At 42.1% G+C, this 14,612-nt stretch overlaps 1 protein-coding gene across 1 annotated transcript; it reads right to left on the bottom strand.

Moving 5' to 3' along the window:
* Positions 1–1,231: 1,231 nt before the first annotated feature.
* TENT5C (terminal nucleotidyltransferase 5C) lies at positions 1,232–12,931 on the bottom strand. The gene is made up of 2 exons (XM_020789497.3): positions 12,840–12,931; positions 1,232–4,595 (listed from the first exon to the last, which is right to left on the bottom strand). Exon 2 carries the CDS (start codon positions 4,570–4,572, stop codon positions 3,409–3,411), a length of 1,164 nt encoding a protein of 387 aa, XP_020645156.2. The 5' UTR covers positions 4,573–4,595; positions 12,840–12,931; the 3' UTR covers positions 1,232–3,408.
* Positions 12,932–14,612: the final 1,681 nt, after the last annotated feature.

Here is a 14,612-nt window from a genome sequence, read left to right as displayed (position 1 = left end):
GCCTTCGGGACTCCAGCTCCGGATTTTGCCTCCAGGTTAACTCCTGAAGCCTTTTCCATGAATGGATGAGTTTTACCAAAAAAAAAAAAAAACTAGCCCAAGGAGCAGGTTTAGAAAACCTCAATTTCCACGCGTAGAGACTTCAAGTTTTCAGAAGATGGTAGGACTGGGAGGTAGAACCTCTACATCCAAGAAAAGTTATAATAAAAAGATGGCCAAAAATGCACAAGAGGACCTACAATCACCATCATTTGTTTCTGTGGTGAGATAGCATGGAAATCTCGCCAGAACTGCCTCACCCCTCAAGATGGATTCTGGAAGATACGCAAGATGATTATTAAAAGACTTCAGGAAGTGAAACTCCTAACTAGATTAAGATCTACATCTCTTCTTACCCTTCTCACTAATGTAAAATGTAGCATGTGCAGGCTGAAACCAACAGGTGTTTAAATGAAACAAGTTTACCATAAAAGGTGGTTCCTCCTAAGCTGAAAACAAATTGTTCTGAAAGCTATCAGAGCATACTTGTAGCACCTATATAGTTTTTGAAAAATTCAAATTAATGAGAGTACTGGATCAGTTCCCAATAACCTAGCCATAGGGTAGTCAAAGGTTTAAAGGACCATTGTTAATGTTTTTATACAAACCTTGGAAATGACTGTAGGGCTGTTCATGTTGCTTGGAGAACACCATTATTGCTCTTCCTCCTGCCTTTAAAAATAGGACTACTGCACAATTGACACCAACAATACACTTTTATACTCCCATTTTAAAATCAGACCTGTTTTGAGCCGGTTTCTAATAGAACAGGAGAATTCTTCTGATGCATTTTTTCAGTTTCTCATTACCGAAGCAGAGAAGGGCAACTTCAGAATATCATGGCTGTGTTGTGATCACATTTTAATGTAGTGAATTATGTTATAGCTCAAAGAACTTGGGTCAAGTTCAGAGACAACTTATGCAGTCTACTCCAACTGCTACCTGCATTAGGCATGGCACACACACAACCAGCAGAAAAAATGCCACAATGGAAGATACTGTATTCCCAAGGACCCCAGCCCCACCAGTTTTACATTTACACCTAACGTTTTAAAAAGGAACCAAGCAAAAGATCCAGTTTCCTCCATTTCGAAGTAGACGACTAGAGCAGAAAATAGTAAGCCGCCACTGCTACGTATGTTGTTTTAAGTAGAGCGGCTCGAACATAAGAAGGACAGCCAAACACAAAAGCTGGCATATATATATGTATTTATTTATTGCTGTGTTTTTAAGGAAATCAAAGATGCATAATGGGAGCCCTCCCAAAAGCCACTCACTCCTGACTAGCAATTAACACTTAAGAATAACGTTTAAAGAAAAGCATATTTACCAGATATGTGCATGGAACAAGTATGTACAATGTAAATAAATTTTGCTCAGAAGTGTACATTTCAATGTTGGAGTTCAATGTTCAACAAAAGTCCAAACTCCTTTTTTTTTTTTTTTTTTTTGGTAGCATCAAGACAATACCACTTACCGTACCTCCATGCAAACATAACAGGAAGCAGTCACGCAACTGCTAGATATTCCACAATCTTCATATTACAATTAACAGTGGACATAAGGCAACTGGGAACAATTAAATTCAAACAACTGAGTCATTCTGACATCATACCGCAAAAATAAGCTATATGTGACAGTAACTGAAACAGGCAGTTACTCAGCACTCACTCACAACTAAACATTTTTCTGCTTATCCTTTTGAGTCAATAGCACTTTACCCAATGTGGTGCCCTTTTAAAACCGCCACCACAATCACCTGCATTTCTATAGATACGGTTTATCTCTATGCGGCAGAAAAACTATCATGCTTCAAATAACCTGTTGAGAAAACTAGTAAGAACTGTTGTTTATGTCCCATACCGCTTCAGAATTTATGTTTCTCAGGAAGTATGTAGTCACGATCATGCCCCTAAGCTCTCCATACAATCTCTCTAAACAGCATTATTCAGAAAAGTAACAGGGCTGCAATAGCACTCAATACAATCTTTCCTGCAGGGACATACCTTGAACCCACCTTACTAACTTATTAAAAGGTTTCTCAGAAAAAGCAAACCATAAACTATTCAGGAAGCACTAGAAATTATTCTTCTCCCTTCAATAACTGAACCGGATCTTCCTGAGAAATACTCTTTAAATCAAATTATTATTATACAAATCACCTTCTCTTCTAGACAAAGACATCTACAAATCACAGGCCATTATTTCCAGAGTCATCATTGTTGCTCTAGTCTTTAACTGTATTAATGCACAGGCACCCAGTTGTGTGTATCTGTGAGCCATAAACATAACATGTCAAGGCAAATCTCCAGCTCTCTGCTGACTACATGCCATCTTTAAGACTCTGGCTTCAAAGACATTGGGGGGGTGGGGGAGAAGAAGACCCGTGTGTGTGGTATAGTATTTTTTAAGCAAAATTCTGAAAAAAGATTTTCCAGGCAAATCTGTCTGGTTTTTCTTAAGAGGAAAATATGAGATCAAGTTGAAGATTTGTATTTTGCCAGTTGTTAAAGGATTCTCCCACCTCCAAAGAGCTGAGATGTAAACTGGGAGAGTTTCTAGACTGCACACTTTAGAAGGGATGACCTCCAACGGTCTTCCAATGCTACACAGATGACAGCAACCTCTCCGAGTGGAATGAAATGTGGCATATGGGCAGACAAAAATCACAAAGGCACCTTCCACGGGCATCCCTCCCAGTTGGATAAGGTGTCACTCTGAATGTCAGGTAACTCACAATAGTTTTCAAATCCATAATGCCGCAGGATTGGCAAAAAAAAAAAAAAAAAAAGCCCCTTCTAGGTAGAATCAATTCTTTTAGGACAGATTTTTCTCCTTTTCAGTCTGCAATTAATCACTACATGTGTAGCCCTAATGAGCCAACTAAGAGTTCCTAACGGGAAAATAATGGCCGCAATCCTGCATATAGTTCAGCTACTCACGTCTTATCGACTACAAGGGCATTTTGAGTAGCTTAATTGTGTACATGACTGCAGTCATGACTTTCCACGGTCACATCAAACTACTCATAATTGCTTGTTTCATTTCCAAGAAGAAACTTCAGACCAATCAAGCCTTAAAAGGCAAGACAGCACGCAGACTGAACCCTGTGGCTGTTACTGCTCCACCATTATTCACTATCTTTCAGCCTTCAGTTTTAGGAATCCATGGACAAATACAGAGAGAGGATAGAACAATATAACAAGTCACAGCAGAACAAGATCCTTTAGGAAAGACAAGGCTACGATATGAGATAACCAAGACAAGGAGTATTTAAAAATCCCCAGTGTCAGGCCCTTTTGTTAGTACATGGACAACATAAATCTAAGACACAATTCATTCTGGTTCAGGGCACTGAGAAGGGAGAAATCAATTGCAAGGTAGCCAGGTAGGATAAGAAGGGCCATAAGTATCCGCAATATAATAGCTGCCGAAGTTTGCATCACTGACATAAGGAGCTGGCTGGTAATAACAGGTGACACTGGTGGCATTAGGGATAATATTCTGCTCTACCAGAACTCTAAGGGCCAAAAGGGTGATGAGATTTAACGTCTGCCTTCGCTCATGGCCCATGAGGCACACAGTGCTCTCGTTCACCACTCTGCGCAAGGTCATCAGGTAATCATATTTGGTTCGGTCCCCTTCAGCAAAGTGGTTCTGGAGGTACGTCTCTAATTTATGCTGCTGTTCTAGGATGTCTGGAAAGTCTATAAAAAACCTGGAGCACATGTAACGCTCTAAGGTTTTTATCTCTTCTTTGTCCATGGGCTTGAAGTCTCTCACGAGAAGGTTGCTGTACTTCAGGAGCCCCCCGCCTCTAATTTCTTCAGGATTCTTTGTAGTTATCAGTCTCTTCTTGAGGTGGTCAAGAGCTGCCTCAAAGTCACCGTACATACTTTCTCCAATCACAGTGGGATGGAAGTGCTCAGACATTGGGTTTTCCGAGCAGTTGTAGTAAAAAAGCAGCGAGTCTAGTATTATTTGAAAAGAATCCACACTAAACTCAAACTGCCGCCTTATACGATCCACAAACTTGAACTCTACATTCCTGCCATGCTTGTTGAAAAGAGAGATTAAACTCCATCGGTCAATGTCAGTGCACACCTTCACCAACTTTTCAATATAGGCTTCCTTAAGCGTGGCCAGGCCGATCTTCAGTTTGTTCACTCCTGGAGGCAAGAAGTCTAACAGGGATTGCAAAACCATGTCTCGGACTAACTGGAACTCTTTCTCACTTGGGAGGGACACTTGAAAGACAAGATCCAGATCCTTACAACCCAGACCGTTATCTTTCACCAAGACGTGACCAGCTGCAGAACCATTCAGGCGGACATCACGGACTTGAATGTTTGCTTCACCCAGCCTGCTGCGAACGGTATGGATAATATCTTTCAGGGTAATCTTCAGGGTGGGGAAGTTGCCTCGTCCATGAATGGGTACCACCTCTGACAAGACCTCATGCAGGCGACTGACTTGGTCCCAGCTAAGCACGCTGCAGGAGATGCAATCAGCTTTCGGTCCATGATCTGCCATTGTAGATTAGGGTCTGAAGGCAACTAGAAAAGGAGGGAAATGTTTTAATTAAATGGTTCAAGCATACCAATAAGACAGACATGAAAGATGAAACTTTGCAGTGAGTGGAGGGGGAAGCATTTCAATAAAGAGACAAGAACTTGGACGTGTGGTTCCTTGTTGCCACCATAGGCGGACCAACCCTGGTTCCTCAGGGTCTATTCACTACAACCCTGGCACCCGCTCCCACCTTTCTGTGCAGTTCCTTTCAACTGTGATAGCAGTATATTCTAAACAAACTTGTCGTGGGAGCATATGGCCTTAATACTCTTATCTGGGTTGGAAACGTATGGCCCTCCAGATACTGTTGAGGTGCAACTCCCATCAGCTCTAACCAGCATAGTCAGCAGTGAAGGATGATGAGAGCTGAGGCTTAGCAACACCTGAAGGGCCACACATTCCACATCCCAGTCTTCACTCTTGAGAGAAATAGGCTGCACCCAGGAGACTTCTGAAGCCATTAGTGAGATCCTAACTTTAGGCGTGTCATAGAAATGAACTTCCCCACTTCTTTTCCCCATGGAAGCCCCTCCAACTTCTGCAGAATTTGCAAAACTCATGCTGAGCAGGGTAGAATGTGGTTGTAGGGACGTCCCTGGAAATCCGCTGAGTCATTTTTGAGAGCAGGAAGGAGTTAAACAGCAGGTACTTTTGCCTAATTTTGGAGGAGGGGATCCTTTCTCCCCCCCCCCCAATACTCACAACTGTAAGGACCTTTTAGGATCTTCTGCAGTGGTCTCTCCAGCAACCTAACAGCCTTTAACTTGGCAGAACGCTTGCTTTTAATGAGGTTTCACAAGTTGCCCGTTGACTCCAGCTATTTTTGCAGTTTGCAACAGCACTCTTGAAAATCCACCTTGCCAACATTGAAATTTGGGGGGGGGCAGTGCTAAGGTTTGAACCTGAGACTTTTTGCATGCAAAGTAAGTACCACATCACTGACCTATGGCTCATCCCAACTCTATATTAGCATACTTAAGAAGCCCACTCCCAAGTCCAAATTATATTATGTACTATGATCTGGGCTGGAACATCAATATGCCAGGGGGATTTAAAACACACTCCACACTGCCTCATTTCTGTAGCCAGCCTTTTTTTTTCAAACAATATCCTTCCACCTCTGAAACAGTGCATGGCTATGTCTGGTACCAAAAACGTAGAAATTACATTCACATATGGAACTGTTATTGACAGTGAGTTACTCTAGAGCTCAGACGACTTGACTGAAAAGGCAGGCAGGGCCCATATGTCAAAGTCTTTCCAAATTCAGTCCCTGCCATTTCAAGCAACAGAGAAAACCTGGGCTTTGTTTTTAGTTCTTTGTTTTTAGTTGTTTTCGGTTGCGTCTACATAAGGACTGGTGCACACACATATACTACATTACATTCACAAGACTTCACCTCCCAAATGTATGTTATGTATACCTACATATCATATGTTTGGGAGGTGAAGTCTTGTAAATGTAACCATATTACCACTTCCTTAACAGCCATCCTTGTTCTCAACTGTATGCACATGCACAGTAAGGCAGGGTGGAATGGAGATCCTGACACAAGTTTGAAAACCAACCAGTAATGCATACAGAGGGAAGACACATTCGGAAATTAGGACTGCTCAAAAGTATAGTAAAGTATATCTTACAGATATTTCATATCTGAAAACAGCAAAATCGTTTACCTTCCATAAAAGGGAATACCTAACTGTGCTGTACAGGTCGTATCCACTCATGAGTAGCTGATGAAAAAGTAATGGAAAACACTGCAATGTGGATTAGGGGCACACATGGGAGGCTTCTTTCTGCCTTCAAGACATTCTTGCAATGTTACTACTTTTCTAGGTCTAGAAAAGAGTGACTAGCCATTAGCAAAAGACGAAGCAGAAGACACAGATACTGTAGATATTTTTATCTTAGAACTGCAGAGCTGGAAGGGACACCAGGAATCATCGAGTCCAGCTGCTACCAAGGAGGAAGTGGAGTGGCAAAGCCCAGCCTTCCCTAACACACTGACTTCTACATGTCTTAGACTACAAATCCCATCACTCTGCTGAGGCTGATGGGAGCCAGAGCTCAAACATCTGGAGGAAATCCAGCCAGGAAAAAGTTGCTCTAACTGCTTTGAATGCCACCTGCCTTTAAATAGGAAACAGTGACCACCCCATCGCAAGTTTCATCCAAACAGGCTTTTTTTTCCAGTCAAAGTGACCGAGTTGACATTCAGAAAAGCCCCAGCAAGCTTTCCGTCACATGTGGCAGAAGTCTTAATTATCTGGGCTACATCCTGCAACCATGCCTAGTCGAAACCCTTCGTCAATAGACATTTTGAAGCGTTATGGGAGAAAACTTGCCCTAATCTCTTCAAGGCAGCTTTGCTGGGAGGACAGAACACAGAAGAGATACAAGAACAGTTAAGCTGTTATGAGGTGGCTCATGAGCTCCTAGAAGGACTTCCAAGTTTGGAATCGTTTTTATCCTGTTAAATATTTAGTCACATCAAGTGGAAGAACCTCATGGCTTGTCAGACTACCACATTCAAAAATTTCCCAGCCCTGTTAGTTATAATAGGCGTCAGACTACAGTTAATAGGGACTGCTAGGACATTGAGCATACAAAATATGCATGTACTCTGCTGCTGGATTGTGGTCTTTCCCTATAGAAAAAAAAGGCCACTATGTGAAACAGTTATTACATGATGCATCTTTTTTTTTTGCTTCCCATGTCATAAAACAGGAACTTCTATAACTTTGCAGTCATTACTCCCCTCCTCATTTTATCCAGAGTTAGCAGTTCAATATCTACCAAGCCTTACAGGGATGTTTCATTTTACCCATGTATCAATGATATATAGCAACCTCATATGCCTTTAAAAGGCTTTTAGCTGGGGAGGACCTTTCTCAACTGGAGTTGCTGTCAATCAACTTAGTAGCAGCCAATTGTTTCCTTCTGTACCTTGGAATGTTTTTCCTGCCTTTTTTTTAAACAGTCAGTCAGGGTTCACTAAGTTCTGTCAGTGTGTGAGTTATAGAGTCAGAAGTGAACAGTTAGAGTGAAGCGATCTGCTAAGAATATAACCAGTCAGTCAATAATGGAGAAAATTAAGCAGTTAAGCTCAGTAATGTAACAAGTTAACATTTCCACAAAACAAGAACTTTGTTTTTATATAAGAAGAACTGCAAGTAGAATGAAACCTTTTATTCTTTTTCATATTAGATTCTCTGAGTGAATGTATTGAAACAAATAACTGCCAACTGAGCTAAGAAATAAGGGGTGATCTACTAAGGGAAACTGTGATTCAACCTGCTGTGAAGGTTCCTGCCACAAGCATTTTTATTTGCTGCCTAATCTGAATGAAAGTTTATTATTTAATTAAAGCACTAGATTTTTTCCTCACAAACTCTGCCAACAAACCAAACCCCAACAGTATCTGCAAAGCCTAGATGGGATTACCTAATAAAACCAAGTCAACACTTAGCCAGGACTCAAAATTCAGAGTCCACTTTATTTGTAAACTACTGTACAATATATGTTTTTCTAAGTGTAGGCTGACACAGTTTGTGTTTCTTCTAAATTCCCCATGATAGGCTTGGCACAGATTAAAAATGTGTAAAATTCTAAATCTGTATATTTTCAGTATCTGAGCCAGGAGGCTGCTATGAATTTTGAATCTGGGATTAGCGAGCTCCATTATGCACTGCCAAACATCTCAAAATTTCAGTCCTTAACAGATGGCCATCTATATTGCATGCCAGTAGCATTAAAGCTGTTAGCAGTATCTCCTTTTGGCTTGTACGAAATCATGTTTCCGATACAAGCCCAACTGTCATTAAATACTCAAAATATTTAGGTTTCAGTTTTGGCTTAAGAACACTTTGTGCATTTAACCAAGACCCAACAGCACCTGCTCCTAGGTAATTCCTAGAAGTGATTCAGGGTAATTTTGACATTTCAGCTTCCATTTTGAGTCATAGTTTAGTGGAGATCTACAGAGAATATCCCATGCCTTGATTTGCATAGCTCATCTCTGTGGGTGACTTATCCTTCACAGCTTTGGGAACATTTTAGTCACATACGCCTGTTTCATATACCACATGTCATGTGATATGTGGTAGTTTTGGTGACCAAGTCAAATTACTAAAAGTACAATTATTAGGCAGGCAACCATACCACAATATAGACAGACAAACTCCCATTATTTCAATCCTTCTGCATAAAAAGAAAACATTATTTTACGTTTGCATTATTTGCTTTTAGGGATGTGCCTTAAGAGTCCACCAAGGTACAAGCAGAAGCTGCTCCTTTGGACCAGTTCAGGTACCTCCCAAGGTGATGGAGGTTTCCCTTGAATGCTCAAGAATCTGAAGCTAGACCTCACTCAACATTTCATTCAGGCTTCAAACTTCAGAAAGACACCCAAAATAACTTCTCTGTGGGAACCCACTCAGAGGGGAAGTAGGGTCGTGTGGGATTTAGTTCCACCTTCCAAATCATGTTAAGATGGGCTCTCCATTGCTGTTCTTTGAGAGACTACGACTTTGACATTTGCTTCCCCTTCTTCCCAACACCACCACGTTGCCCATTTAAAAAGCCATAAACTGTATTTCAAGCGTCAAAATCTTCTGCGTTATGCACCTTAATGATGAACTGCATCGCCTCTGGCCCAGAAAAACCTCAATAACCTGTGACATTTTCATGAAAATTTATCTCTCACTATCCACCTCAAAAAAAAAAAAAACCATTAAGGAAAAAAAGGAAGTAAATTGGTCACTATATGTTTGAAACCCTCTTCCACTTAACTTACTTACCACACCTATCTTTCTGACACTTTACAGGCTTCACTTACAGACACTTTTGTGCTGTTTGTCCTTTTCATACAATGCAGTTTCATGGCATTGGTCCTCAAAGACTGAGGGGAACTTAAGTACATCCTGTTACAGATTACCTTGCAACAGAGGGGTTGCTCATGCATACTAGTCAACATCTTTCATGTCTTATAGGTACCACAAGACTTTCCTTTATTTTTGCATAAAAAACAGCCCTGTACCCCCATGCATCTGTAAAAGGACATCTTTTATACTCTTAGAACAGCCAACTAGAAATTTCATCAAGTTCTTTTTTAAAAAAAACACCTACTGACAGTTCTCTTAAAAGAACAGTGTAAATATATGTACTGTGGAAAACCAGACAAACCTATTTAGGCAGATGAAAACCCCTTCCCCCCCCCCCCCGGCTACTAAACCTGCAAGTTTCCGGTTATAAGAAGGAGAAGAATTAAAACCATTTTTAAAAAATATTTTCCACAACAGTCAACAGAAGACATGATCCTTCTGATTTCCAAATCTCATTTTAGGGTCAACACATAAGTCAAATGTGGTTCTGGACTGGCAGAAGTAAGAAGTCTCTGCAGTGCCAAACCGGGATCTGTATACATGCCTACCTGGTTTCACCTGGATCAGCAGTTCCACTACTTCCTCACTGGCCATAAATTAATGTTAGTTTGTAAGTTACCACTTCCTCTTCTTAGGAAGTTTAGTATGATCCAGTGCTTTTAGAGGAAATCAGACACTTGCCACCTATGGACATTTATTTCCAAAGCAGTCTTAAGAATCCAGGCACTCACTAGGTGAATAAAATTAGTAACCCTACACAAGTGGAAGGCAGTCAGCAGTATATGATGGGAGAGGGAAACCCTGTTTCCCCAAAAATAAAACCGAATCTGAAAATAAGCCCTAATTAAGCAAAACCCCATCCCCTGCCATTGTGCAGCAACCAGAAGAAGATCACATGACTGTGTTTGAATAAATGTAGATTGCTGTACATGAAAAAATAAAACATCCTCTGAAAATAAGCCCTAATGTGTTTTTTGGAGCAAAAAATTAATATAAGACACCATCTTATTTTCGGGGAAAAAGTTACTCCTTTCCCCAGAGTCTCCTGTGTCCCCTAAAATCTGTATCAGAGGACACGCTTCTCACAAACCCTCTCTGCTCCGCTGACAGGGGCTCTCTGCCAGCAGAGGGATGGTAGCTTAATACCATGGGCCTAACTAGTTACTAGCAGAACAATTACAGGGCAGGACACATCCAGATCAGCAGATCAGAAAGATTCTGCTTGTGATAAAGAATGAGAGACAGTCTTTCCTACTCCCTTTCCCCATATAGCCCTCTGTGCCACCTGAAATGTGACTCTAGAGGGCTATCTAAGAAGAACATCTGAAGAGCAAGGACATATACTCATATACAGAGAAGGTTGGATGAAAGTTGTGATGATCCCTGGCCACCTCTTCCCTTCAGAGGAAATCTGCTGAATACCAATAACTTTTGAAAACAGAATGGCCAAAAGAATCCAAAAAGAATGAGGAGACAGGGGAAAGTACCCAAAGCTTTTCCAGTGGTGGTGTTAGGAATGGTTCATGCACAAATATCACCAGTAGAGAGGGCTGCTTCCTGCATCCTCAAGAAATATTCCCATATTCTTCTCCCTTGCATGGATCCGCAATTTACAAAGTAAATTCTGCCCACAGTTAGGTGGCAATACTGAAGGCCATGAACTGCGTGTTTATCATATCTATTTAAGCACTTGCATTGAAGAATCCTTTCAAACCTCCCAGTTCTTATCTGGAGGATGCCACACATGGTTATTTGTTACACTTATACCCCACCTATAAAAACAGCGCTCAAGGCAACAAACAAATATAAACAGATTAAACCATTAAACCATTAGATTATGACAACTAAAGCTATTCCAGTCATCACAATGGTAAGCAATATTGCAGACAGGCAGTTATGCGGGACATAAGAAACATGTTTCATTGTTGTTAAGGGCCATCAAGTCCTGTCTTAATTTAAAAACCATATTAGGATTTTTATAAATATGGGATATCTACAAGTATGGGTTACCTATAAGTAGGATTTGTATAGGTATGGAATATTTAAGGAATGGTTTCACCATTGTTACTACTCTAGTGAGTTTCCATGACTGAGCCAAAGGCTCCTGAATCCTAATCCTTGCATGCAGCACCACAGTGGCTCTCACCGCTTCCTACTGGGTGTACAGGTCAAGAAAGTACACGTGTAACTCAAAAGGGCCAGTCTAAAAGGCTTTACTATTATGTGGTCTCTTTACTCACAGAGTAACACAAGTGCTCATGTTTCTAAAATTGGCACTTATTCCACACAAACCCCAAGGGGGGGATTCTCAACCGCATGATATTTTGAGTGGCCTTTTAGGCCAGATGGGCGGGGTATAAATCAATAACAATAATAATAATAATAATTTATTGTCATTGTAAGTATATACACATACAACAAAATTCACAGACACCCAGAGACCAGACACATGCACATACATAAAATTCCCCAAACACTCCCCACCCACTAAAAGTCCCCCACTAAAAACACAAACATCTACACCGCAGGCCAAGTAACACAGTCCAACTAATTATTCACTACTGGTGGGCTTTAAGCTCATTACTAATTGCAATTATAGCTCTGGGATAAAATAAAATAAATAAATTTTGCTGTACTTCTCTTTGTAGATCACTGTAGTGGACCCACTAAGACTCATGTCCCACTTTTATTTATTCACACATAAGCAGTTCAATGGCTCGGCTTGTCATCTGCTGTCATGTTGGAACAGACAGGGACCCTAATAGGGCTTTTAAGGAGTGGTTTTTACCAGCGTCACTCCTGCCCCCCCCCATGGGTTTTCCATAGTTGAGTAAGGATTTGAATCCTGGCCTCCCGAGTCCTAGTCCCTTACTCTAGCCCCTACACCACACCGGGTATCCTCAATGGCTCCTACTCCCAAGGAAGTAAGCACAGAGCTGTAGCCATTCCCTCATAGGCACACTTACTAGGAAACGAGGGATTAAGCACAGCATCAACTTTTTCTGAGAAAGCCACGGAATGGGAACAGTGGGAAACCTACATTTTACAGACCAAGACCTGTGCGTTTAGAGAAAGCCAGTTTTCCCTTCTGCTCCTCAAACTAACGTCCTCTGACCCCACTCCCTCTCTGCCCACGCCCAGACTACACAAAAGCTTTGCAAAAGTCCCCTCCGCCAGAGGCTGGGCTGCTAAAGACTCACAACGACGACGACCTCACATCCCTAATCGGTGGAAACGTAGCGCAAAGGTAGAAATGCACTCTCGCTTTCCAGCTGCAGGGAGGGAGGTTTCGCCTCGGCAGGACAACCGCCCGCCCTCACACCCCGGGCAGGAACCCTACCTACCAGCCAGTCTCTCTCCGCACCCGGCGCTCTTCTTGTCCGCAGCAGCCTTTGCACTTTTCTTACCTCGCGCTCTTCATTTATAAGCCCCGCCTTCGGAGCGAGACTCCGCCCTTCTCGTAACAACCAATCGGGAGGCGGCGGGGGAAGAAAAGTTTCTGCCGCCCACTCATGGGTCCACCTGAATGTTGATATGCTCCGCGGAGGTCTATAGTTTCCTAGGTCTGATGGAAAGTGGGATTCTGTTTATTTAAATACAGTGCAGGTATTCCAGTCCCAGGTGTCCCTCGGTGGCCTCGCTCAGAGGCTTCGACAAGACTTATCTCGCCTAACCCATTTGCTGACTCTCCTGAGCTGTCCGGACAAGTTGAGGAACAAGGGGTCCCCCACCACCACCCTTGTCTGCCCGTCTGGGGAGATACTTGAGATTAGCAGACAGTGCATTTGGGGGACAGAATGAGATGGATGGACCAACATGAATTTGACTCAACTCCGGGAGGCAGTGGAAGACAGGAAGGCCTGGCGTGCTTTGGTCCATGGGGTCACGAAGAGTCGGACATGACTTAACCACTAAACAACAAAATTATTCTCGTTCTCTCTTTCTCCCACTTTCTGTTCAGGCAGGCTGCAGACAACTGGCAGGCTGCTGAGGAAGGCACCTTTAATGAGAAAATGTTATGCCTCTAAACTTTTTTCAAATGTGCTTTTTAATTGTCTTAAATTCATAGGGGGTTGTACAATAATGGTTGAGAATGAGAATGGCTGATGGTCAGATTCCAAAGGAGCTCCTGTATGGAGAATTAGTGCAGGGAAATCGCCCCAGAGGGAGACCACAGCTGCGATACAAGGATATCTGCAAGCGGAATCTGAAGGCCTTGGGAATGGACCTCAACAGATGGGAAACCCTGACATCTGAGCGTTCAGCCTGGAGGCAGGCGTTGCATCACAGCCTCACCCATTTTGAAGAGACCCTTGTCCAGCAGGCCGAGGCAAAGAGGCAGTCCTGAAAGCAGCAAAATCTGGGAGCTGGACAGAGGACAGATTGGATTTGTCTTCAGTGTGGAAGGGATTGTCAGTCTCGAATCGGCCTCTTCAGCCACACTAGACATTGTTCCAAGTCCTCCATAGAGAGCACATTACCATGGTCTTTCAAGACTGAAGGATGCCTAACTGTACAATAATGTTTAATTGCTCTTAAATTTGTAATATATATTTTAGCTGCATTTGCTTATTAAATGTTTACACAATATTCGTAAATAAATATGTTATCAGCTGCCTTGAGTTCCTCTAGTTGGAGGAAGGCAACATATAAACAAAATGAATGAAACTGGTCTGGCAATATTTGGTAACCCGAGCGAACTGGGTGCAGGGAGCCCTTGTTATGCACACAGCATCTTTCTTTCAGTTCTATTCCATTTGAACTGTTTCCCCCCACAGAATTCTGTGGAGTAGTTTTGGGGAAGAGCTGAGAAACCTCCTTTAGAGGTTATCAAACTACACTTCCCAGGAAGCTTCGGGGACACCTCTGGCCGCTGAAGTGGAATAAAACTGGGAAAATTATTCTTCATGGATAGGAGCAGGGGAAAGAGAAAGGGCAGAGTGGGTGATAAATTTTCTGAATCAGTTGTGGCAAGCCACAATGAATGTGAGTTTCAAGGAAGACTTCATTAATTTTTACTTCAAAGCCCAAGAAAGGTTGAGAAGAATGAGAATTCTGAAGTTACAGAAGAAATTGAATCCTGATGATAACATCTCTTTTGCATTATCAAGCTGTTT

Source organism: Pogona vitticeps, chromosome 2 (assembly GCF_051106095.1).
Source record: "Pogona vitticeps strain Pit_001003342236 chromosome 2, PviZW2.1, whole genome shotgun sequence".
Lineage (NCBI taxonomy): Eukaryota > Metazoa > Chordata > Lepidosauria > Squamata > Agamidae > Pogona > Pogona vitticeps.
The sequence above is the reverse complement of the archived record's forward strand: the minus strand, read 5'-3'. Positions and strand labels throughout refer to the sequence as shown.

Bases quoted from the DNA above. Each gene is read 5' to 3' on its own strand.
- TENT5C (XM_020789497.3), bottom strand. From the start codon at position 4,572: ATGGCAGATCATGGACCGAAAGCTGATTGCATCTCCTGCAGCGTGCTT.